At 41.6% G+C, this 25,019-nt stretch overlaps 1 protein-coding gene across 3 annotated transcripts; it reads right to left on the bottom strand.

The window, feature by feature from the left end:
* Nucleotides 1-886: 886 nt before the first annotated feature.
* LOC112829423 (glycine N-acyltransferase-like) lies at nt 887-19,979 on the bottom strand. 3 transcript variants are annotated; one of them, XM_025878993.2, is made up of 6 exons: nt 19,769-19,979; nt 15,093-15,188; nt 10,278-10,385; nt 4,138-4,264; nt 2,339-2,510; nt 887-1,911 (listed from the first exon to the last, which is right to left on the bottom strand). In XM_025878993.2, exons 2-6 carry the CDS (start codon nt 15,168-15,170, stop codon nt 1,509-1,511), a joined length of 888 nt encoding a protein of 295 aa, XP_025734778.1. In that variant the 5' UTR covers nt 15,171-15,188; nt 19,769-19,979; the 3' UTR covers nt 887-1,508. The 3 variants fall into 3 exon arrangements, with proteins under 3 accessions (XP_025734778.1, XP_073760671.1, XP_073760670.1); XM_073904570.1 differs by lacking the exon at nt 19,769-19,979 and adding an exon at nt 17,875-18,073; XM_073904569.1 differs by lacking the exon at nt 19,769-19,979 and adding an exon at nt 15,546-15,682.
* Between the last annotated feature and the right edge of the window lie 5,040 nt (nt 19,980-25,019).

Below are 25,019 nucleotides of genomic sequence, written 5' to 3'. Positions count from 1 at the left end.
AAAACAATATGCCTAAGTAGTGTGCAATATGAATTTTCATCTATGGCTTTAGGACATAATATATTCTATTATTTCTCTAAACCAGTGGTTATCAAAGCCTGGTTCGTGGACCAGCAGCATCAGGATCACCTGGAAACTTGTTAGAAATTTAAATTCTGGGGCTCTACCCAAAATCTACTGAATCAGAAATCTAGGAGTTAGGCTACAGCCTGTGTTTTAACAGCCCTGACAGTTAAATCACAGTCTGTGATTCTGATGCAGGCTCAAGTTTGAGAATCCTTTCTCTAGACCAGTGTCTCTCAGTCACAGGTGACTTTGCCTGCAGTGCACACTTATCAATATCTGGAGACATTTTTAGTTATCAAAACTAGGATGGAGGATGCTACTGGCATTAGTGGGTAGAGGCCAGGGGTCCTGCTAAGCATTCTACAAAAGCACAGGACAGTCAGAGAATTGTCCAGCCTAAAATGTCCAGTGTGCTAAGGTTGAGAAACACTGACTGGCCAAGAAATTAAACCTCAGTCCATTTCTGTGTGTGTGGGTGGGTGGGGCATTTCATCCCCAATTCCATAGCCTAATGCCAGGCTTAGGTGGACCAGAAGGAAACAGGTTCTTAATCCAGGTGATTTGCTGGGGCAAAGGAACCCTCCCAGCTCACCTGTCCCTACCAGGAAGAATAACCTGCCACACTCCCAACCGGATTCTCCCATGAACTTCATAGAATTCAGGCATCCTGAAATAACGTGCTGAGGACAAGTGGGGCAATACATATCCATACCCTCCCTCTCATCTTCTGTCTCTTCTCAACTACTCCCTGGTTGCTCCCACTTCCCTCTCTCCATAAACTCACCCATGCTCTCCCCATCACGAACCACTTCATTTCACCTTATGCAGTAAAACACAAAATCTCTTTATTGTTTTGGGTTCAGGTGGGTTTAGGAAAGTGTGGGAGTGAGGACAGGCTAACATATCTCTTTTTCATATTAACTCTCTCTGCTATATCATGTGTAACTATGTTTAACCTAACATCTCATATATATATTTGTTATGTATTTAACGTACTTTTAAAGCAGCAGAGGATAAGATAATCTCTACAAACCTAATGAGCAGAATACACTCGCTGATAACTAAGGAAAGAGCCAAAGAAAGGAAGAGGAATAAATCATAATGCCCAGAAAATATTACCCCTCCCTGAAAAATTTGTCAAAGCTCTACTAATCCATGTCCTAGGAATTCTGGGAGAAGTGATCCCAGAAGTGTGTGTGGGGGGCTCAGTTATGTAGGGGCCACATCGGGAATACCTGGGGCTGTTTCATACTGATAAATCTAAAGAGGCCCACCTGCAATTTGTGTGCAGGGACCAGGGTGGTTGTGTTGACCAATCATGATGCTTCCCCAGAGCCCAAATAGTGGCATTCCTTTAGTGATGGTTACATTTACAATTTCTTATTTCCCTCTGTCCACCCAGGCCCAGGCCCATCTGACATGGTCTTATGTTCAGGGCTGCTTTACAGAGGCACACAGTACCACTGGTTCCAGTCACAGGGCATGGGGACGTAATGCAGCCTGTAACACATCTTCTGCATAATTTTGTTATTCTTGTCTGTGTGAGAATACAGGGGGAAGCCGAGTTTGTCTAGAGCCTGGGTCTGGGAATAGATGATGTGAGAGATAAGGCCTTGGTCCCGGTACTCAGGCACGGTCCCCGCCATCCGCATCTCGCCTGTCTGGTCCATCAGGTCCCAGGACACAGGGGTCCCCTGGGGCCCCAGCAGGCAGAAGGTGGGGAAGGTCCGGATGCAGCGCTCGATGAATCTCTGGCTCCTCTCATTGCCACCGAAATGCCAGAATTTATTCACCAAGGGAGCGTGGGTAACATCCAGGGAGGAGAATTTAAACATCTCTTGGTTGCTATTGGAGGTCCAGGAGAAAAACAAAATCTATGAGAATGGAGGTTTGTGTTTGTTCTTACCTCTATTGTCTTGAGAGACAGAGTAGTCAGGGGAAATAGCAGATGCAAAGTCCCTGAGTATTGGTGAGCTTGCGGTGACAGAAGGAAAGAAAAAGGCCACTGTTGTTGGAGCAAGCATGCAGGAAGAACAGGATAGATCAAAGAAGCGGGCAGAAGTTTGATATATTCCAGATGAGAGAGGAAATGGTGGAGTATTTTCAGCAGAGGAGGAACATGGTCTGCGTTACATTTTTTTTTTTTAATTACTCTGGCTGCATTGAAGAATGTTGATTGCAGATGGGCCAGAGAGGAAGCAGGGAAAGAAAACGGGAGGCTACATCACAGTGGGGTTTGTGAGTAATGCAGAGTGACTTGTAGCAAACTCACATAGCCTTGGGTTTGCCACCGCTGGGTGACAACTTCTTTATGTCCAGCAGGGAAGGAACCAGTTTCTTTACTGCTTTAGCCATCATATAGAGAAAGCACTGTGTTTGCTTGACTTGGACAGATTGAGAGGCTGCAAGATTTTCTATCACTTCATTCAGGCTGGGCTGTGAACCTAGATGGCATTATAAGGAGAGACGGTGGTTTAAGAACATTCTGTGGAGAAGCGTTCCAGTGGAATAGAAAGTGTCTGGGATTTACAGAGAACCTAGGCTCAGTGCTGCTGCAGGATTTGTGAAATTTCCCCCATTTTACATACGTGAAAATGGGCCCGGAAATTCATTAAGCCATTAGTGGCAAAGCAAGACTGGAACCAAGTTTTCTGGACTTCATAATCATGTAGTTTTGATAATGAAAGGAGAGAAGTGTTTTAGAAAAATAGTAGTCAGTGTCCATTGTGCACTTACTGTGTTCTCAGCATAGTACATTGTTGCAGGAATGGCCTACATTTGCCCACATGTCCTTGTATCCATTCCCTGGAGTAGTCCTCTCCTGCACTGCATCTAACCTTGGCCATATGATTTGCTTTTGCCAGTGGGGAAAAATAAATTTGATGCGGGGGAAAAACTTAAAAATGCTTGAACACTGGGGCTAGCCCTCTCCTTGTGGTCTCGATTACCTTGAAACCAATATCATATGAATAGGCCTCGGCTAGCCTGCGGGAGTCACGGGCTCCTAACATGCTATCACCATAGCAGCCAACCCTGATAGCCAGAACCATCATTCCGATATGTGACTGAGGCTGTGCTGCAGCAATCAGCCCATAGTCCACCCACCAACTGACTGCAACTGCATGAGCAAACTCAAGTGAGACCACTTGATTTATTCCATTAAATTCTACAGTATAGACAGATCACATGTTTTACAGCTTTTATATGTGATATTTCTTCTCAGATTAGGCTGTATTAGACAGGAATAAAAAAGGAAAATTACTGGCTAAAAGTTTCAAGTTGCCCCTTCCATATTAAAAAAAACTTGCATTTTGAGGATACCAGCAGAAACATTTATAGAACATTTATAGAAATTTCTAATTCTGTGACTTTATCCTATTTCTCTAATTTTTATCCAATTTTTAATCTTTGACACTGAGATAAGAAAGGTAGAGCGAAACAAAACAAATAAACAAAGAGCTGTTAAACTTGATTCACAGAATTATGCGGTTTGCTACACAAAGTTAACAGACCCATCCAGGTATTGTAATAAGAGATTCATATTCAAGATTTCATTTAATCTTTCTAATGCCCCTGTGTTCTAGAAACTATCACTATCCTCATTTTTGTATATGAAAGTCATAGTCTCAGAGAGGTTAAGTCATGTGACTAGAATCACATAGCAAGTGACAGGCAGATGCCGTTCTAGGGAGTCTGACTCTGGGGGCATGTCCACAACCATGACAGTTGCCCTTCATGATCTGGGAGGAGCTTTATGGCACAAGTTGTCATTCTTATTCCAGGAATGGAAGGCCCTAGGGGAAGCTCTGCTTTGGTATCCAGTCATTCAAAGGGATCCTGGATATGTCTGCAAAATATGCCATAAATCCTAGGCTATCAAGAAATTATACTATGGTTCCTTATAAAACCCATTCTTTGCAAGCTTTGAGGGTATTTTTTCCTCCCTTTACAAGTGAGTTAAAAATTTGGCAGTAGGCTGAGGGTCTGGAGCTCCGGGGGTAGGAGATATGACTCATAGGGAAAATTGTTCAGGACAGAGAAGTGAGTCTGCACACATCCCATTTCTCTTACTTTGGATCTGCAAATGCTGTTTCCAGTTGATGACTTCTGGTGAGCCAAGGAATTCCTGACAGTTCTTGAGGTCCTTGGAGTAGATTTGGTAAGTATTGGTGTAATGATCAAAATCATCTATCATCTCCTATTGTCATTGGGAAAAGGGGAATAAAATAAATTCTTCATATTTCATGATTGCAATACTTTTTTCTAAATTCCACTCTACTGTGAATTTTTAAAATTGAAGTGTAGTTGACACACAATGTTACATTAGTTTCAGGTGTACAACATAGGGATCCAACAAGCCTGTAGTCTATGCTGTGCTCACCACAAGTAGAGCTACCGTCTCTCACATACAAGGCTCTTCCACGCCCACTGACTGAGTTCCCTATGCTGTAGCTTGTATCCGCATGACTTATTCATGCCCTAACAGGAAGCCTGTCCCTCCCACTCCCCTTCACCCATTTTGCCCATCCCTCCACCCTCTTCCCTTTCGGGAATCATCAGTTTGTTCTCCGTATTTATGGATTTGTTCCTGATTTTTTTTTAAAGATTTTTATTTATTTTTGACAGAGAGTGTGTATAAGCAGGGAAAGCAGCAGGCAGAGGGAGAGGGAGAAGCAGGCTCCCCACTCAGCAGGGAGCCTGATGCGGGGCTCGATCGCAGGCCCCTGGGATCATGACCTGAGCCCAAGACAGGTGCTTAACTGAGTGAGCCACTCAGGCGCCCCTTGTTTCTGATTTTTGTTTTTTGCTTGTTTGTTTTTTAGATTCCACATATGAGGGAAATCATATGGCATTTGTCTTTCTCTGTCTGACTTATTTCACTTAGCATTATACCCTTTAGGTCCCTCCATGTTGTCACAAATGGCAAGATATCATTCTTTTTATGGCTGAGTAATACTCCACAAACACTAAATTTTTTTATCCATTCTTCTATCGATGGACACTTGGGTTACTTCCCTATCTTGGCTATTATAAATAATGCTGCTATAGACATCAGGGTGCATCTGTCTTTTCATATTTGTGTTTTCCTTTTCTTTGGGTAAATATCCAGTAATGCAATTATTGGATTATATGGTATTTCTATTTTTAGTTTTTTGAGGAATGTCCTTACTGTTTTCCACAGTGGCTGTACCAGTTTAAATTCCACATATGAGTGAAACCATATGGTACTTGTCTTTCTCTAACTGACTTATTTTGCTGAGCATAATATCCTCCGGTTCCATCCATGTCATTGCAAGTGGCAAGATTTCATTCTTTTTGATGACTGAGTAATATTCCATTGTACATATACACCACATCTTCATTATCCATTCATCTGTCAGTGGACATCTGGGCTCTTCCCATATTTTGGCTACTGTAGACATTGCTGCTATAAACATTGGGGTGCAGGTGCCCCATCGAATCACTGTTTGTATCCTTTGGATAAATACCAAGGAGTGCAATTGCTGGGTGGCAGGGTAACACAATATTTAACTCTTTTTAAGAACTTCCATACTGTTTTCCAGAGTGGCTGCACCAGTTTGCATTCCCACCAACAGTGTAGGAGGGTTCCCCTTTCTCTGCATCCTCACCAACATATGTTGTTTCCTGCATTGTTAAGTTTAGCCATTCTGACTGGTGTGAGGTGGTATCTCATTGAGGTTTTGATTTGTATTTCCCTGATACTGAGTGAGGTGGAACATTTTTTCATGTGTCTGTTGGCCATTTGTATGTGTTCTGTGGAGAAATGTCTGTTCATGTCTTCTGCCCATTTCTTTCTTTCTTTTTTTTTTAAGATTTTATTTATTTGACAGAGAGAGAGAAAGAGGGCACAAGCAGGGGGAGGGGCAGAGGGAGAAGCAGGCTCCCTGCTGAGCAGGAATTCTGCCCATTTCTTGACTGGATTTTTTGTTTTTTAGGTGTTGAGTTTGTGCTTAGTTCTTTATAGATTTTGGATACTAGCCTGTTATCAGATATGTCATTTGTGAATATCTTCTCCCATTCTGTAGGTTGCCTTTTAGTTTTATTGATTGTTTCCTTTGCTGTGCAAAAGTTTTTTATCCTGATGAAGTCCCAATGGTTCATTTTTGCTTTTGTTTCCCTTGCCTTTGGAGATGTGTCTAGCCAGAAGTTGATGTGGCAGAGGTCAGAGAGGTTGCTGCCTGTGTTCTCCTCTAGGATTTGGATGGATTCCTGTCTCACATTGAGGTTTTTCATCCATTTTAAGTTTATTTTTGTGTATGGTGTAAGAAATTGGTCCAGTTTCATTCTTCTCCATGTGACTGTCCAATTATCCCAGCACAATTTATTGAAGAGACTGTCTTTTTTCCATCAGATATTCTTTCCTGCTTTGCTGAAGTTTACTTGACCATAGAGTTGAGGGTCCATTTCTGGGCTCTCTATTCTGTTCCATTGGTCTATGTGTCTGTTTTTGTGCCAGTACCATACTGTCTTGATGATGACAGCTTTCTAATATAGTTTGAAGTCCAGGATTGGGATGCCTCCAGTTTTCGTTTTCTTTTTCAACATTCCTCTGGCTATTCGGGATCTTTTCTGGTTCCATACAAATTTTGGATTGTTTGTTGCAGGGGTCTTTTTTTTTATACATTATGATACCCTATATCTTTTGATTGGAGCATTTAGTCCATTTACATTCAGAGTAATTATTGAAAGATATGAATTTAGTGCCATTGTAGTACGTGTAAAGTCACTGTTCCTGTAGATTGTCTCTGTTCCTTTCTAGTCTTTATTACTTTTGGTCTCTTTCTGCTCAAAGGGTTCCCTTAAATATTCCTTGCGGGGCTCGTTTAGTGTTCATGAATTCCTTTAGTTTTTGTTTGTCTTGGAAACTCTTTATTTCTCCTTCTATTCTGAGTGACAGCCTTGCTGGATATAGTATTCTTGGCTGCATATTTTTCCCATTTAGCACGTTGAATATATCATGCCAGGCCTTTCTGGACTGCCAGGTCTCTGTGGACAGGTCTGCTGCCAGCCTTATGTATCTACCCTTGTAGGTTAAGGACCTCTTGTCCCCAGCTGCTTTCAGAATTTTCTCTTTATCTTTGTAATATGCAAGTTTCACTATAATATGTCAACGTGTTGACTTATTTTTGTTGATTTTGAAAGGAGTTCTCTGTGCTTCTTGTACTTAGATGCCTGTTTCCTTTCCCAAGTTAGGAAAATTCTCAGCTGTAATTTGTTCAAATTAACCTTCTGCCCCCTTCCCCCTCTCTTCTTCTTCTGGGACTGCTATAATACAGATACTATTTTGTTCTGTGGAATTGCTGAGTTCCCTAAGTCTGTCTTCATGATCTAATACTTTTCTTTCTCTCTCTTTTCAGCTTCCTTATTTTCCATCATTTCATCTTCTGTATTACTGATTCTTTCTTTTGCTTCATTCATACTCATTTTTATGGCCTGTACTTGGGGCTTCATCTCAGTAATAGCAGTTTTTAATTTTGGCCTGACTAGATTTTAGTTCTTTTATGTCTATAGTAAGGGATTCTCCAGTGTCTTCTATGCTTTTTTCAAGCCCAGGTAGTGTCTTTATAATCGTTGTTTTAAATTCTAGCTTGGACATCTTACTTATATCCATATTGATTAAATCCCTGGCTGTGAGTACTATCTCCTGTTCTTTATTTTGGGGTGAATTTTTCTGTCTTATCATTTTGTCCAGAAAAGAAAAGAAGAAAGAAACAACAACAACAACAACAATGAAAAGACCCCCTAGGTCCTGGGTGTGTTTTGGTATGCTTGTTAAAAAAACTAGATCCCAAAATAAGAAAGAAAGAAAATATATATGTATATAATATATATACATATATGTGTATATATATAAAACACAGTACAATGATATATACATATATAATATGTATATATATAAAATACAATACAATGAAAGGAAACAAAAAATGAAACAATAAAGATATAAAGTATGTATAAAAATAAAAAAAGAATAAAAAATAATTGAAAAAATAATACTAAATGACTAAAGGATAAAAATACAAAGAATGCTATATACTGTTTTCCCCAATAGCTGAAGCTTTGCAGGCCTCTATGATCAGTTAACTTGATGTGAGCGAGTTGTTTGTGCTGGTGGGAGGCACCACTTGAGCTGCTTCTTAGGAGGACTTGTCCTAGTGGAAATGCACCTCCAGCGTGCAGAGGCAGAGCTCAGTGTAAGCAGCTCCAGACTCCACTAGGTGGTGCTGTTTTGCTCCGGGAAGGCTTTCAGCACTGAAGCGGGGGATGAAAATGGGGGAGCCAGGCTCTCTAGCCCTGGAGCTGAAAAGTCTTGGCGCCCACTCAGCAGTGAGCCCTCAGAGAAAAGCAATCAATCACTTTTGTCTCCTTGGCTTTTGTCAGGATTCTGTGTTCACCCTACACGTATCCAAGCATTTTTATCTCAGGCACATGGCTGAGTTTCAAAACTCCGCAAATTTTAGGGACTCCTGTGGTGGAGACCTGCGCTGTTCCTCCCAGGGAGGGTCTCAATATGCTTCTGCTTTTTGCTGGACCTGTTTGCAAGAAAGCTTCACACAACCACGCAGCCATTTGCAGTTTATAGCAACACAGAGCAGAAAGCCAGCACCTACGCTCACTGTTCTCAGCTGTTTTCCCCGTTCCTACACCTGGAAACTCTGCCGCACTTAGGCACCAGCCTCTCTTCTTGCAACCCAGGGGATCCTGAGACCATGCTGTCACACCTGGGATTCTGCCCCAATTCGCCACCTGAGCCGCCTCACCAACGGAGCACCGTTAGGCCAGGCACATCCCCCGCTGTAGCAGGCTACTAAAAGTTCCAGTGCTGCACTCCACTGCTTATAATACTTCGCAATAGTCTCCTCAAGCAGGCTCTCTCCCTGCCTCTGCATCCTTACCTGTATCACCCCAGATTCAAGTCTCTGTACCTCTTACCTTCCAAACAGTGGTTGCTTTTCTACTTGTAGACTTGCATTTGTTTTTTCAGATCTTGGATTGTTTTCTTGGGTGTTTAGAATGATTTGATAAGTATCTAGTTGTATTCGAGGGATGAGACAAACTTAGGGTCCCCCTACTCTTCCATCATCTTAACTCCTTCTGATAACCGATGGGATTACTGGGCAAAGGGAGGCATAGGAAAATATCACCACAGCTCAGTGCAGAATTAGAAAGCTTCTTAAAAAATAATTGGAAAATGTGCCCAAAAATACACTGTCAAGTCAGCAAGGATACCCACTAATACATTTTGTTCCTTAAGATCACGTTTAACATAAAAGATTAAATAATTGTATCTCAGTTCAGTTTTTATTACTAATACAAATTTCTTTATATATTATTTAATTTAGTGGTTTTCAAATAATTTTATTTCTATGAAAGATATAATATTTGTATTTTTATAAATTTATGATTTTACTGGGTGTTTAAAGATAAGCTTAGGAATTTTTGTCTGGAATGTATTAACTGTTTAGCTTCTCTAGTTTTTAAGTGTTTCCCCAAAATGTGGGCATCTGGGTGGTACAGTTGGTTAAGTGTCCAACTCTTGGTTTTGGCTCAGGTCATGATCTCAGGGTTGTAAGATCTAGCCCTGCATCAGGTTCCACGCTTAGTGCGGAGTTGGCTTGAGATTCTCTCCCTCTCCCTCTGCTCCTCCCCTGACTTATGCTCTCTCTCTATCTCTAAAATAGAAATAAATCTTTAAATGTTTCCCCAAAATGCACATGAAATTATAGTTTTATAAATTTACTTTTTATAATCGTTCTACTTCATCGTTCTGTCTCACACCTTCCTATCTTGACCCTTGGCATTTTCTCTGGTTAGAATGGCCTCTTTTTCTTGTCAGCCTAACACTATCTACAAAATATGCACAAAATCCAGTGCAGATGAAACCTCCCAATAGGAAGTATCTCTGACCTTATCCTGTAACCTCCATCTCCAACCTCCATAGTTGAATCAGCTTTCACCTGGGCTACTTCTGTGTTGTACATCTTCTGTTCTTGCACACTTCACACCGTGTTGTTTTATTTGCTTATTGATTTTTTCTTCTAGGCTGCGAGCTCCTTGAAGACAGAGACTTGCCCACCATCACACAATTCATGTCTGTATCCCCTGGGGCTGCCACACTACCAGCTCCATGGTAGGCACACAGCAAAAATGAACACAGAGGCATATTCATTTCACATCTGGCACCTTACCTCCTCCTGAGGGCGGATAACCACTGTTGTAAAATCAGGCCACTTGTCCACCAGGGCCTTCAGCTTGAATGGATTTCCCTGGTTTATGTGGAAGACAGTCCCATAAACCTACAGCATCCCAAGTAAGGGAGAGAGAGTTGGCTTGTTAGGAAGGGATGGTAAAGTGCCTTCTTTGATCCAGAAAAGGATTATTTCTATGAAATCATGGAATTTTATGTTGGAATAAGGCCAAATAGGCATCTAGGTCAAACAATCTCCATGTACTACATTTTTTTTTTTTTACCCTCTAATGAGGAGAGCTTTTTCTCCCCATCCAATATAAATCACTCCTGCATACAGTAAAATGTTTGGACAGATAAAATTTGATGATTTTAAGAATACCACTCTTCATTTTAGGATTTAAATATATCTCTTCCAAGACTTTCTTCTATTCATACACATAGAAATACACAATTTTGCAAACATAAAATGATCTGCTATATTGTGTTTTTCCCCACTGAATGCATTATGGGCATATTTCTTTGTTCATAAACAGCAAATTTTTCAATTATTTTATGATGGCTGCATAGGATTCTATCATATGGCTGTATCACAATTCAATTTATTTGCATATTGGTGGTAATTTTAGCAATATCCAACTTTTCACTTTGACAAATAATTCTTCATAGAACATGCTTGCACAGAAATCTTTGTGCAGACACCTATTTTCTTAGAATATCCAGAAGAGTAGTTGCTGGCTCAAAGATTATGCACATGTTTAAAACTCCTTAACATAAATGACCACATTATTCTCTGGAAAGATTAAATGAACCTCCACCAACAAGCAGAGGCTACAGCAAAGTGCTCAAGAGAATAGGCTGTGAGGTCCCATGGATTGGGGTCCAGTCTTGGATCCCCACCCTCATCCTGTTATACGAGCTGTTGAGAGAGTAGGAGGGGGAGAGAATGAATGAGACCTAGCCTGTGGACACTGTGTTTTTGTGGTTTGGGGACTGGGGAATACAGCCGTGGATACCAGCATGGGCCTCATGGCAACTGTAAACATGAAGCCTCTGCAGATACCAGCATGGAAATATGCAAGTGCCCGAGGTCAAAAAGATGGTGTATACTTTAATAATTTCCACCATGGATAGATGATGACCAAGGACTATACCAGTATAATCCCCCCCTGCTCTCCACCCCACATAAATTACTGATGTTAGACCAAGGAGAAAGAGAAGGCAAAAAAACTCAGTTGAGGAGCGCCTGGGTGGCTCAGTCGGTTAAGCATCTGACTCTTGGTTTTGGCTCAGGTCATGATCTTAGGGTCATGGGATCAAGCCCTGCATCAGGGTCTGCACTCAGTGGGGAGTCTGCTTCTCTCTCTCTCTCTCTCTCTCCCTCTCCCTCTCCCTCTGTTCCTACCCTTGCTTGAGCATGCTCTCTCTCTCTCTAAAATAAATAAATAAATCTTTTTTAAAAATCTCAGTTGACTGAGTTTATCTAAATTTATTTTGCTTTCAACCATAAGTGGAGTCTTGATATAGAAATTCAGTATAGTTTGGCAAAATATAGATGTTATCTTTTTACACATTTGCAGTTGGGGCCTGTAAAGTTAATTTGCACTACAAAATTATCCATTATGGGACCTGAAAACATGTAGAACTCTTACTCTTTGTTATTCCCATGGCCTAATTAAATAAATTTTTTTTTCTTTTTTCCTGCTGAATTCAGAACATACCAGGCAGCTACTCTAAGTTGACTCAACTGGAGTTGACACAAGCACTACAACATATTTATTTATTTATTTATTTATTTATTTATTTTTTATTTTTTTTTTAGATTTTATTTATTTATTTGAGAGAAAGAGCACATGAGACGGGGGAGGGTCAGAGGGAGAAGCAGACTCCCTGCCGAGCAGGGAGCCCGATGTGGGACTCGATCCCGGGACTCCAGGATCATGATCTGAGCCGAAGGCAGTCACTTAACCAACTGAGCCACCCAGGCACCCCGCACTACAACATATTTAATATCTAACACTTAGAGGAATGGCTGGACTTTTTCTCAACTGAGACTCAAGTAAGTTTTGAGTTTTAGGTTATACATCCATTAAAAGTACCTGGCATACAACTATTCTAGATTTCAATTGGGGGGAAATGTATATCTTTAATATGCAACCAAAGGAGAATGCTAATCCTTCATGAAAATTGAGGCACTAAGAGGGCCACCTTATCCTACCACAGAGATATTCCAAGAAAGGACACTTGGGATGTACCAAGAGTTTTCTCAAAATATTTGGGGTCCAATTAACAGAAGAGGTAAAGAGAAATTTAAATGACAAAATTCTACACTAAAGCACAAAGAAAAACTTGTGACCTGAAGAATTTATAAAATAGCTACTCACCATAAAAATATCTTAGGCAACTGTTGGTAGAGTGTCTGACTAATGCAACCTCCTCCCCCAAAATTGACTGTCTCTCTGCAAGGTTGCCTGGATCTTTTTTTTTTTTTTTTAGATTTTATTTATTTATTTGAGAGAGAGAATGAGATAGAGAGAGAGAGCATGAGATGGGGGAGGGTCCAAGGGAGAAGCAGACACCCTGCTGAGCAGGGAGCCCGATGTGGGACTCGATCCCGGGACTCCAGGATCATGACCTGAGCCGAAGGCAGTCGCTTAACCAACTGAGCCACCCAGGCGCCCAGGTTGCCTGGATCTTAAGGATTACCAAGGGAAAGGAGTTAAATATTAGGTAAAGAGATTAATGTTAGTGAGAAACTATGAAAGTGGGTGACTTTAGTTTTGGATCACAGTTAGTCCTTGAACAACATGGGGGTTAGGGACACTGATTCCCCGCATGGTGGAAATCTGTGTATAACTTTTAATTTCCCCCAAACTTAACTATGAGTAACCTACAATTGACCAGAAGCCCTACCAATGATATGAACAGTCGATTAAGATGCACTTTGTATGTTATATATTGTATTGTTACAGTAAAGTAAGTTAGAAGAAAATGTTATTAATAAAATTACAAGGAAGAGAAAATACATTTACAGTAGTGTACTGTATTTATTGAAAAAAATCCACATATAAGTGAACTCATATAGTTCAAACCCATGTTCTTCAAGGGTCAGCTGTGGCTCAAAGTCATTTTTTTCATAGTAATTAAAGAATAGTGAAACTTGTTTCTAATAATTAAAAATTAAGCCATGTGATCTCCAAATAAAGTAATGCTAATATTTTTCTCCTTTATACTGAAAGAAGGGAGTAACAGACCTGTGAGGAAGTGAGGGAGTGAGGGAGGCAAATGCATTTATCTTATCTAAAATGTATGCATCTTATAGGGATGTCTTATAACAGTAAAAATCTAATTTCTATGTCTACGGAAATTTCTTTTTCAGGGAAAAACAATTGTCCTCTAAACACACATACACAATACACAAAAACACACAGTTGTATTTTGGTTCCACTGGAGTGCACCCTATCCCTTTGGTGCTACTGAAAAACACAAGCTGGGGCACCTGGGTGGCTCAGTCATTAAGTGTCTGCTTTCAGCTCAGGTCATGATCCCAAGGTCCTGGGATCAAGCCCCAAGTTGGGCTCCCTGCTCAGTGGGAAGCCTGCTTCTCCCTCTCCCACTCCCCCTGCTTGTGTTCCTTCTCTTGCTATCTCTCTGTCAAATAAATAAATAAAATCTTTAAATGAAGGGGAGGAAATCAGAGGGAGAGACGAACCATGAGAGACTATGGACTCTGAGAAACAAACTGAGGGTTTTAGAGGGGAGGGGGTGGGGGAATGGGTTAGCCTGGTGATGGGTATTGAGGGCACGTACTGCATGGAGCACTGGGTGTTATATGAAAACAATGAATCGTGGAACACTACATCAAAAACTAATGATGTATTGTATGGTGACTAACATAACAAAATAAAATTAAAAAAGAAAAAAAAGATTAGTAGAAAAAAATCTTAAAAAAAAAAAGAGTCCAGAGCACCAACCGAGCATGTCATTAGAGTTGCTCTTGCACAGTTCTGGATGTAGGTATTTATGTGTACATCTTACTTAATCCTGAGATTTCTGATCAGTTGTACTAGGTTAAGGGAGATACCGGGAGTCAGTCACAAAATAGCCTGATGTGCAGTCATTCAGTGAAGCTAAGAATTTTAATTCAAAATAGGAACTGACTTCTTATGAATTTTAGAGAGGACATGATGGTTAACCTCTCACCTAGGAAGTGTTCTTCTCAGGAGAATAATTTAAACATTAATATGTAGTCTCAGTGAACTTTGGAAGAGAACTCTGGACAAAATTCCAATGTTATTACAGAATGTTTTTTTTGGAAAGGAGTAAGGGAGCACTTTATTTTTTTCACATCTGTTTATCTGAGAGAGAGAGTGAGAGAGAACATGAGCAGGAGGAGGCGCAGAGAGAGAAGCAGATTCCCCACTGAGCAGGGAGCCCGACGTGGGCCCTGATCCCAGGACCCTGGGATCATGACCCGAGCCGAAGGCAGACGCTTAACCGATTGAGCCACCCAGGAGCCCTGGGGAACACTTTTGTAACTACAGAGCACAAAGCAAAAGGCAGTTAGGTTCCAAGCATACCTATGTTCATAACATAGCACTGAACTTACTATTTATGTGGTATTAGGTAAATCACCTGAGCTCCATCTTCTCATCATTGACACAGACATGATAGCAAATATCTTGTTGAGAGGTAATGCAAACTCAGTGAGAGAAAACACCACTAGCACCTGTCACAGACCAGATGCTCTTTTCTTGTTTCACAGGAAGTGTCTATTCTTTACCTCCGCCCGCCCCACAGAATTTTCCACTATCACCTTTAAAGATTCAGGAAGGCTCTTTCTCAGGGCTTTCTCCAGTGTCTGCAGCATCTGGGCACCTTGCAATGGGAACATTGTGGAAGATACTTTAACCTAGAGGGAGAACCAAGAAACAGCAGGAATGAGAAGAAGCTGGAGGCAATTCAGAAAGATGAGTAGTAAGTTCTCTTCCAATGGCCAGGTCCCCCTTAGTGTCTCTTCATCCGTGGGACCTTCACTAAAATCTTCACCAACTCCAAGGAAGGATCAGACTGGTAGAAAGCACAGGACGTGCTTTCTACATTTTTTAGTTCGCTTGCATACACTTCAGTGTATTCCAGCTATTAGTTTCACTTTAGATTAACAAGCACATTTTTAAGTATAAATAATATCTTTTGAAATTCATTTGCCGTTAGTGATTCTCCTGACTCCACCAGGAAAAAGCTGTGTAACACTGGGGAAGTTACTTACTCTTTCTGGGCCTTGGTTTCCTCTGTTAACCTAAAAAATAAAACTCATTTATTTTACCATCAAAAATGGCTTACTTGCGAATAGCAAGGAATTGCAATCCAGGATAAGGAAGCTATAGAAAATTGTAGGCAGGTCTGGAGAACAAAGGAGAGAAACACTCTTTTATAGAAGGAACAAAGAAGTTGGGAAGGCTGTTCTAAACAAAAAGCCCATTGGAGGAAAGGAAGGGTTTCAAGTCTGGAGGCTTTTTATTGGCTGAGTTGTGACCCTTGCTCATTGGCTGGGCTGTTGCTTAGGGGAGGAGGAAACCTTTCTTCCTGCTGCCTGTCCAGGTAGGAGCTAGAGTAAGATGGACTTAGAAGGTGCTTACTTTTTTTTTTAATTTAATTTAATTATGTTATGTTAGTCACCATACAATACATCATTAGTTTTTGATGTAGTGATCCAGGATCCATTGTTTTCATATAACACCCAGTGCTCCACGCCGGACGTGCCCTCCTTAATACCCATCACCGGGCTAACCCATCCCCCCACCACCCTCCCCTCTAAAACCCTGTTTGTTTCTTGGAGTCCCTATTCTCTCATGGTTCAACTCTTCCTCCGATTTCCCCCCCCTTCATTTTTCCCTTCCTTCTCCTAATGTCCTCCCTGCTATTCCTTATGTTCCACAAATAAGTGAAACCATATGATAATTGACTTTCTCTGCTTGACTTATTTCACTTAACATAAGCTCCTCCAGTCCCATCCATGCTGATGTAAAAGTTGGGTATTCATCCTTTCTGATGGCTGAGTAATATTCCATTGTCTATTTGGACCATATCTTCTTCATCCATTCATCTGTTGAAGGGCATCTCGGCTCTTTCCACAGTTTGGCTATTGTGGACATTGCTGCTATGAACATTGGGGTGCATATGGCCCTTCTTTTCACTACGTCTGTGTCTTTGTGGTAAGTACCCAGGAGTGCACTTGCTGGATCATAGGGTAGCTCTATTTTTAATTTTTTGAGCAACCTCCACACTGTTTTCCAAAGTGGTTGTACCACCTTGCATTTCTACCAACAGTGTAAGAGGGTTCCCCTTTCTCCACAGCCTCTCCAGCATTTGTTGTTTCTTGCCCTGTCTATTTTTGCCATTCTAACTGATGTAAGGTGGTATCTCAATGTGGTTTTGATTTGAATTTCCCTGATGGCTAACGATGATGAACATTTTTTCATGTGTCTGTTAGCCACTTGTATGTCTTCTTTGGAGAAGTGTCTGTTCATGTCTTTTACCCATTTTTTGATTTGATTATTTGTTTTTTGGGTGTTGAGTTTGAGAAGTTCTTTACAGATTTTGGATATCAGTCCTTTATCTGTAGTGTCATTTGCAAATATCTTCTCCCATTCTGTGGTTTGCCTCTTTGTTTTGTTGACTGTTTCCTTTGCTGTGCAGAAGCTTTTTATCTTGGTGAAGTCCCAAAAGCTCATTTTCGCTTTTGTTTCACTAGCTTTTGGAGATGTACCTTGAAAGAAGTTGCTGTGGCCGATGTCAAAGAGGTTACTGCCTATGTTCTCCTCTATGATTTTGATGGATTCCTGTCTCAGATTAAGGTCTTTCATCCATTTTGAGTTTATCTTTGTGTATGGTGTTAGAGAATGGTTGAGTTTCATTTTGCATGTGGCTGTACAATTTTCCCAGCACTGTTTATTGAAGAGACTGTCTTTTTTCCATTGCATATCTTTTCCTGCTTTGTTGAAGATTATTTGACCATAGAGTTGAAGGTCCATATCTGGGCTCTCTATTCTGTTCCATTGGTCTATATGTGTGTTGCCCTGTCCCCCTGTTGCAGGGGATGGGCTCAGTGGGAACTGGTTTTTTGGGGCTTTTGTTCTCTGGCGGCTTTCCCTGGCAGGTTTTTGTGTCTCTTCCAAGAGTCAGAGCAGAAGAGACTGTTTCCAACCCTCTGCCTCAGAGCAGAGAGATTGCAGTCTGTTATTCAGTGAGCTCTCCAGGCCACAGTCTCTCTGTTTCTGTCTATGCTGCTATAAACTGCAGTCCTGGGTTGTGCGCCCCTCCACAGTGTTCCCAGTCCTGCCTCCAGGTTGGGGCACATCTCTGCCCTTTGTGCTTCTAAAACTGCCAGCCGCCCTCAGTTCGCACGCATGGCCACACTGCTCTGGTTTCCGTCTAAAGTCCTTTCCCTGCCACTACCGGTCTGCAAGTCTGTGCCCTATCCCCAGAGCAGGAGGCTGTCACTCACCAGTGGTGCAGGATCCCCGCGGCCAGGCTCCCTCCCGCTGCCGTTTATCCTCTGATATCTGCCCGCTGAATCAGGGCTCCCCGCTTTGTACCTCGAAACCAACCGCTGGCGATCTTCTGTTTGTAGAGATCCAGATCTAGCTTCTTACATCTCAGGCTGATTTCGTGGGTCCTCAGAGTCTGGTAGATATCCAGCTCAATTTCCTGGGACCAGTTGGAATAGGGTCCCCTACTCCTCTGCCATCTTTTCCCTGCCGCATGTGATGCTGTTTGACAGCATTTTACCCATAGTAGAACTTTTTTTTCAAAATTGGAGTCAATCCTCACAAACCCCACCTCGTTTCTATCAGTGAAGCTTATGTAACATTCTAAAAATCGGGCAAGGAGCCTGATGCGGGACTCCATCCCAGGACCCAGGGATCATGACTGAGATGAAGGCAAACGCTTAACTGACTGAGCCATCCAGGCATCCCAAAGATTTTATTTATTTATTTGTCAGAGAGAGAGAGCGTGAGGATGTTAGAGCACAAGCAGGGGGAGCAGCAGGCAGAGGGAGAAGCAAGTTCCCCGCTGAGCAAGGAGCCTGCTATGGGGCTTGGTCCCAGGATCCTGGGATCGTGACCTGATCTGAAGGCAGATGCTTAACTGACTGAGCCACCCGGACCTCCCAATTTACCATAATTCTTAAGGGCCCTAGGATTTTCAGAATGTAAATGAACACTGGCTTTAACTTAAAGTCACCAGCTACATTACTCCCCAACAGGAGAGTCAGCCTGTCCTTTGAAGCTTTGAAGCCAGGCATTGACTTCTCTCTAGCCATGAAATACCTAGATGGCATCTTTCAATAGAAGGCTGTTTCATCTACATTGAAAATCTATTGTTTAGTGAGGCCACCGTCATTAACATCACAGCTAGATCTTGTGGATAACTTGCTGCAGATTCTCTCTCAGCACTTGCTGCTTCACCCTGCACTTTGATGTTATGGAGACATCTTCTTTCCTCAAACCTCATTAACCAACCTCTGCTAGCTTCAGACTTTTCTTCTGAAGCTTCTTCACCTCTATCAGCCTTCATAGAATTGAAGAGAGGCCTTGCTCTGGATTAGACTTTGGTTTAAGGGGATGTTGTGGCTGGTTTAATCTTCTATCTGGACAACTAAAATTTTCTATATCAGCAATGAGGTTGTTTTGCTTTCTTATTATTCTTATTATTGTTGTGTCTCAGGGAATAGAGAGGCCCAAGGAGAAGGAGAGAGACATCAGAAGGGCAGTCAGAACACACAGCATTTAGTGATGAAGTTCATCATCTTATATGTGCACAGTTCATGGCATCCCCCCAAAATTACAAATGTAACACCGAATATCACTGATCACAGAGCACTGTAACAAATATAATAATGAAAAAGTTTGAAATACTGTAAGAATTACCAAAATGTGACACAGAGACACAAAAGAAACAAATGCTGTTGGAAAATGGTGCCCATAGACTTGCTTGATGTGGGTCACCTCAAACCTTCAATTTGAAAAAACACAATATCTGCAAAGCACAACATAGTGAAGCTCAGTCAGACAAGACACGCTTGTATTCATCTACTTCTTGCTTTTCTGACTTTAAGTATAGCAACCTTCTTAACAGTCACATGCAGGGAAAAAAAACTACCTCCCTTGTATATAACCAGAAGGATTAAATATGATATTATGTGCAGTCCCCACACATTAAGGGCTCCATTCACCCCCTGCTTCCAGAAAGTGTCCAATCTCTCCTCATTCATTTGTTCGTTCAGATCAGAGACCTGCAAGAATTTTTCATATTATATAACAAGTTACCCTTCACAAACTAAGTGCCAGATACATGTGTCTTAAATTATTCCTTTTCCTTAAGTATATTTGCCCTCATAGTCTGATCACATTTTGATTTGTCTCACTTAAGTGGAGATGAGGTCATAAAGCAATGGTTATCTTTTTTTTTTAAAGTATGAGTCCCCACCTGGAAAGTTGTCTCCACACCAATCCTTGCAGGTGTCCCCAGGAACAAATGAAGAAGAGCAGACTCCTAGAGGATGAAATTTCCCTCTGATGCTGTCAGTTCGGCAGGGTTTTGCAGACTGCGTTTAGGTTTGTCTCCTTCAGAAATTACTGAGCAGACCTTGCATGTAAGCAAAAAAGTCTGAGTGTCAGCTCTTGTGAGATGCAGCCCTTCTTCTCTGTAACTCTTGTTGAGGGAGCTAGCTCTGATAGGGTGAGAGGCTGGCCATGTGCCACCTGAACTTATTTTTCCAAAACACCAGATTGCTCTTTGCTCCAACCAGCCCTGCCAAAGTTCTGCAATCCTAAAGCTGTGTGATACCAAAAGACCGGGTCCCAGGAGGGGCATGTTGCATTCCCATTCTCAAGTACCTGCAATGAGGGCAAGGTGCTAGGAAAGATAGGGAGGTGGTCTGATTTGCAGAATCTGGTGTCTTTTCTTACACGTACGCAGAAAAGAAAATATTTGCATGGAATGACTAGAGTTGTTAGGATCCTCTTTTTTAAGGATAAGCTGTGCCCTCTCCCTTGCCCATTTTGAAGCTGTGGTTAAACACACCAGTGACTCAGTGTGGGCATTTCTTAGTCTCACTATTATGGAGGAGGACACTGGGGCTGAATTAGATAGAATTTAAACCCAGAGCCTTTTCACTCTGAAGTGCCCACTACCCCAACATTATCACAGTCTTAGCACTTGCTCTCCCATTCTCAGGAAAGAAAGGATGGTTCAGAGGAAAGATATTTTGAGTCTCCTCTCCTCTGTGTAAAACAACCAAGAAGGGAAGTTTGACCCTCTCTGGGTCCTTGTCCTCATCACCTTCATCCTTATTCACTGGGTTAGTGGTTGGTTTCATTATAATGGGAAGCAGAGTCCTTCCCATCAGAAGAGCAGGGACAGAAGTGATGAGTGTCGAGAGAGAAAGTTGAAAAAGCTTGTGTGCTCCTTCAGTCCATGGACCAGCAGAGCACAGGTCTGCACATATTTCTCTCTGTCCTTTCTAGGAGTCTTGATTCCCAGAATACTAATTCTCAGTTTTATCTCCTATGGTTGAAGTCATTATAATCATTCCTTACTCTTTCTCCAAGGCCAAAGGCCACTGAAACTGCTCTGTCCCTATCAGCAGAGTGGGCGCCTTGGTCCCTGTAAGAGTCCACATCTCACAAAGGCTGACTGTAACAAAAGAGTAATGTCCCCTGTGCCCCATCCCCTGACACCAGAACCCTGAGCCTCTGTCTCTTTCAGCCTTAACACTCAGTCAGTCAAGATTTGGGTCTCTACGACCTGTATCTTAAACTAGTCTTTTAACCTCTCTGGGTGGTTTCCTCAGCTGACGAAAATGTTTTATCAGGTAACCAAGAATTTTTCATGTTCTTCCTTGACTCTGTGGTTATTATCCTTGCTCTGTTATATGAAATAAGAGTTATAAATCTTCTCACACACGTTGGGGTCAAATACAAGGTGAAAGGTTCAGGAGCAGTGACATTAGTTCTATCTATGTGTTTTCCTCTGGGTGCTGGGTGCAGGGCCAGGTAATGATGATAGAAGCCACATCACATAGTGGCTCAGAGGGAAGATGATGGGGCCAAACCAACAAGGTTGAGATCCTGACTGCACCACTTTCCTGCTAGATGACCTGGGACAAATTATTTCCTCTTTCCATGGTTCTGTTCTTGTATCTAGAGAGAGGAGTAAAGAATGGCACTTACTCTGCAGGGTTTTGAGGAAATATTAAGTCCTTCCCCTGTTCTGCCATAAGTGAGTCTGTGTGTCCTTTCTTACTGAAGAGGTGCCCTTCCTTAACTGGGATTCCAGCTGGTGGGTTGCCTTGTGCCTGCAGATCCTTAATGAGTTCCAGAAGAAGTATGATTTGTAGTTTATCCAGCCTTCTCTTATCATTAGTGTGGGAACAATGCTTTTTCCAGCTTTCCAAACCCTACATATAAGCAGAAATGAGATTACATCTTTTCTTCATTTAGATATACATAATTATAATGGCTTAGACAATAATTGCTCAAAGAAGTTCCTGATACATGGTAAGCATATATAAATGTTTTATTAAATAAAGAAAGGATAATTGAATATAATGCATTATGCATGTACAAATATTTAGTGGAAATAATTCTTTTCTGGTGTTCTAGGTTTAGTCCTTTCCCATAAGGCTCCTATTCATGAAATGACAGAAACAGTTCTTTAAAAGTTTTCACTGCTGGGGGGGGAAGCAATATGGCGGAGGAGTAGGAGACCTAAATTTCGTCTGGTCCCAGGAATTCAGCTAGATGGGGATCAAACCATTCTGAACACCTACTAACTCAACAGGAGATCAAAGAAAAGAATAGCAGCAACTCTCTGAACAGAAAAGCGACAACTATCTGGAAGTAGGACGTGCAGAGAAGTGAATCCGAGGCGATATTTGGGAAGACAGACAGCGGGGGAGGGGCCCTCCGTCTGCAGCTTCTGGCAAGTGATAGAGCAGCAGAGCACAAAATTGGAACTTCTGGAAGTCAGCTCTGCTGAGGGACGTCGCTCCAGTGGCTAAGCCAGTGTTGGAACACTCGCTGGGACAGTGTGGTCTCAGGACCCTGGGGGTCACGGAAAAACCGGGGGTTCCTGAGTGGGCAGAGCTCCCAGGTATCAGAACGGGGAAGCCAGCTGCAGAGACGGAGCCAAGGAGTGGGCTCTCGGCTCGGGGTTGCCATAAACCATGATTCGTGGCACACTCGGGCCACTGCTCCTCCAGCAGGGACCCAACAAGCAGCAGATCCAGGGAGACTCCCCTTCCTCGCCCGGGAGGAGCAGCATGGGAGCACACCGCAGGGATCTGCTGGGTTTGGAGACTCCACACAGGGTCATGAGCCAGAGATAGAAATGCTCAGTCACAGGCCAGGTGAGCACGGAGTGAGGCTGGAGACTGGGAGACGGGAGTGATTGACCTTTTTTCTCTGGGGGCGCACTGAGGAGCGGGGCCCCAAGTTCTCAGCTCCTCTGGGGCGGAGATTGGGGGGCCGCCATTTTCACTCTTGTCCTCCAAAGCTGTGCAGAAAGCTTGCAGGGAACAAAAGTTCCCAAGAGCAACCCCGAGCAGATTAGTTAGCCTGGACCTGGCAAGGGCGGGGCAATTCCGACTCTGGCAAAGACATTTGGTAACCACGGCAACAGGCCCCTCCCCCAGAAGATCAGCAAGACCAGCCAAGACCAAGTTTACCAATCAATGAGAACGGCAGAACTCCAGCGCTAGGAGAATACAGCACATAGAATTCATGGCTTTTCCCCCCATGATTCTTTAGTCTTTCAAAGTTAATTTTTTTTTAACTTTCTTTTTCTTTTCTTTTTTTTTGAATTTTTCTTTTTTCCCTTTTTCAACCAACATCTTATCAATCCGTTTTTTAAAATTCTTTTCATTTTTCATTTTTAGAGTCATATTCTATCCCTTCATATTAGTTAACCTTATTTTTGGTATATATCTATATATATAAGTTGTTCTCTCTTTAAAATTTTGGGATACAGTTTCTTCTAAGAGACCAAAACATACCCTAAATCTCTAGTGTATGGCTTTGTTCTAGTCGCCTGCCTGATCACATTCTCTCCATTTTTTTTTAAATCATCTTCTTTCTTTATTCAACCAACTTCTTATCTTATAAATTCCTTTTATAAAATCTTTATAATTTTCATCTTTAAGGTCATATTCCATCCCTTCATCGTATTAACCCTTATTTTTATACATATATAAGTTTTTTTCTTTAAAATTTTGAGAAGCACTTTCTTCTAACAGACCAGAATACGCCCAAAATCTAGTGTGTGACACTCATCTATGCACCAGCCTGATCATATTTGATCATATTCTGTTTTTTGTTTTTCTTTGTTTCTTTGTTTTTGTATTTTTCTTTTTCTTTTTTTTCTTTCTTTCCCTTACTTTTCCCCCGGTTTCAGGTCTCTTCTGATTTGTTTAGTGTATATTTCTCTGGGGTCATTGTTACCCTGTTAGCATTTTGTTCTCTCATTCATCTATTCTCCTCTGGACAAAATAAAAAGATGGAAAAAATCACCTCAAAAAAAAAAAAAGAACAAGAGGCAGTACCGAATGCCAGGGACCTTATCAATATGGACATTAGTAAGATTCAGAACTAGAGTTCAGAATGATGATTTTAAAGATACTAGCTGGGCTTGAAAAAAGCATGGAAGACATTAGAGAAACCCTTTCTGGAGAAATAAAAAAACTAAAATCTAACCAAGTTGATATCAAAAAGGCTATTAATGAGGCGCAATAAAAAATGGAGGCTTTAACTGCTAGGATAAATGAGACAGAAGAGAGAATTAGTGATATAGAAGACCAAATGATGGAGAATAAAGAAGCTGAGAAAAAGAGAGATAAACAACTACTGGATCATTAGGGCAGAATTCAAGAGATAAGCGATACCATAAGATGAAACAACATTAGAATAATTGGGATCCCAGAAGAAGAAAGAGAAGGGCAGAAGGTATATTGGAGCAAATTATAGCAGAGAACTTCCCTAATTTGGGGAAAGAAACAGGCATCAAAAACCAGGAGGCACAGAGAACCCACCTCAAAATCAGTAAAAATAAGTCAACATCCCGACATCTTAATAGTAAAACTTACGAGTCTCAGAGACAAAGAGAAAATCCTGAAAGCAGCTCCGGACAAGAGGTCTCTAACCTACAATGGTAGAAATATTAGATTGGCAACAGACCTATCCACAGAGACCTGGCAGGCCAGAAAGGACTGGCATGATATCTTCAGAGCACTAAAAGAGAAAAATATACAGCCAAGAATACTATATCCAGCTAGGCTGTCATTGAAAATAAAAGGAGAAATAAAAAATCTTCCAGGACAAACAAAAACTAAAGGGATTTCCAAACACGAAACCAGCCCTACAAGAAATATTGAAAGGGGTCCTCTAAGCAAAGAGAAAACCTAAAAGTAACGTAGACCAGAAAGGAACACAGACAATATACAGTAACAGTCACCTTACAGGCAATAAATGGCACTAAATTCCTATCTTTCAATAGTTATCCTGAATGTAAATGGCCTAAAAGCCCCAATCAAAAGACACAGGCTATCAGATTGGATTAAAAAAAGCAAGACACATCATTATGCTGTCTGCAAGAGACTGATTTTAGACCCAAAGACACCCCAGGATTGAAAGTGGGGGGGTGGAAAACAATTTACCATGCTAATGGACACCAAAAGAAAGCT

Source organism: Callorhinus ursinus, unplaced genomic scaffold (genome assembly GCF_003265705.2).
Source record: "Callorhinus ursinus isolate GAN/ISIS: 27379988/994484 unplaced genomic scaffold, GSC_fseal_2.0 scaffold21, whole genome shotgun sequence".
Lineage (NCBI taxonomy): Eukaryota > Metazoa > Chordata > Mammalia > Carnivora > Otariidae > Callorhinus > Callorhinus ursinus.
The sequence above is the reverse complement of the archived record's forward strand: the minus strand, read 5'-3'. Positions and strand labels throughout refer to the sequence as shown.

Excerpts from the sequence above, each read along its gene's own strand:
- LOC112829423 (XM_025878993.2), bottom strand. The coding sequence starts at position 15,170 with ATGTTCCCATTGCAAGGTGCCCAGATGCTGCAGACACTGGAGAAAGCC. Across the intron at positions 10,386-15,092 it reads GCCTTCCTGAATCTTTAAAG|GTTTATGGGACTGTCTTCCA; the intron begins GTGATAGTGGAA and ends GGGATGCTGTAG. Across the intron at positions 4,265-10,277 it reads TTATCCGCCCTCAGGAGGAG|GAGATGATAGATGATTTTGA; the intron begins GTAAGGTGCCAG and ends CAATGACAATAG.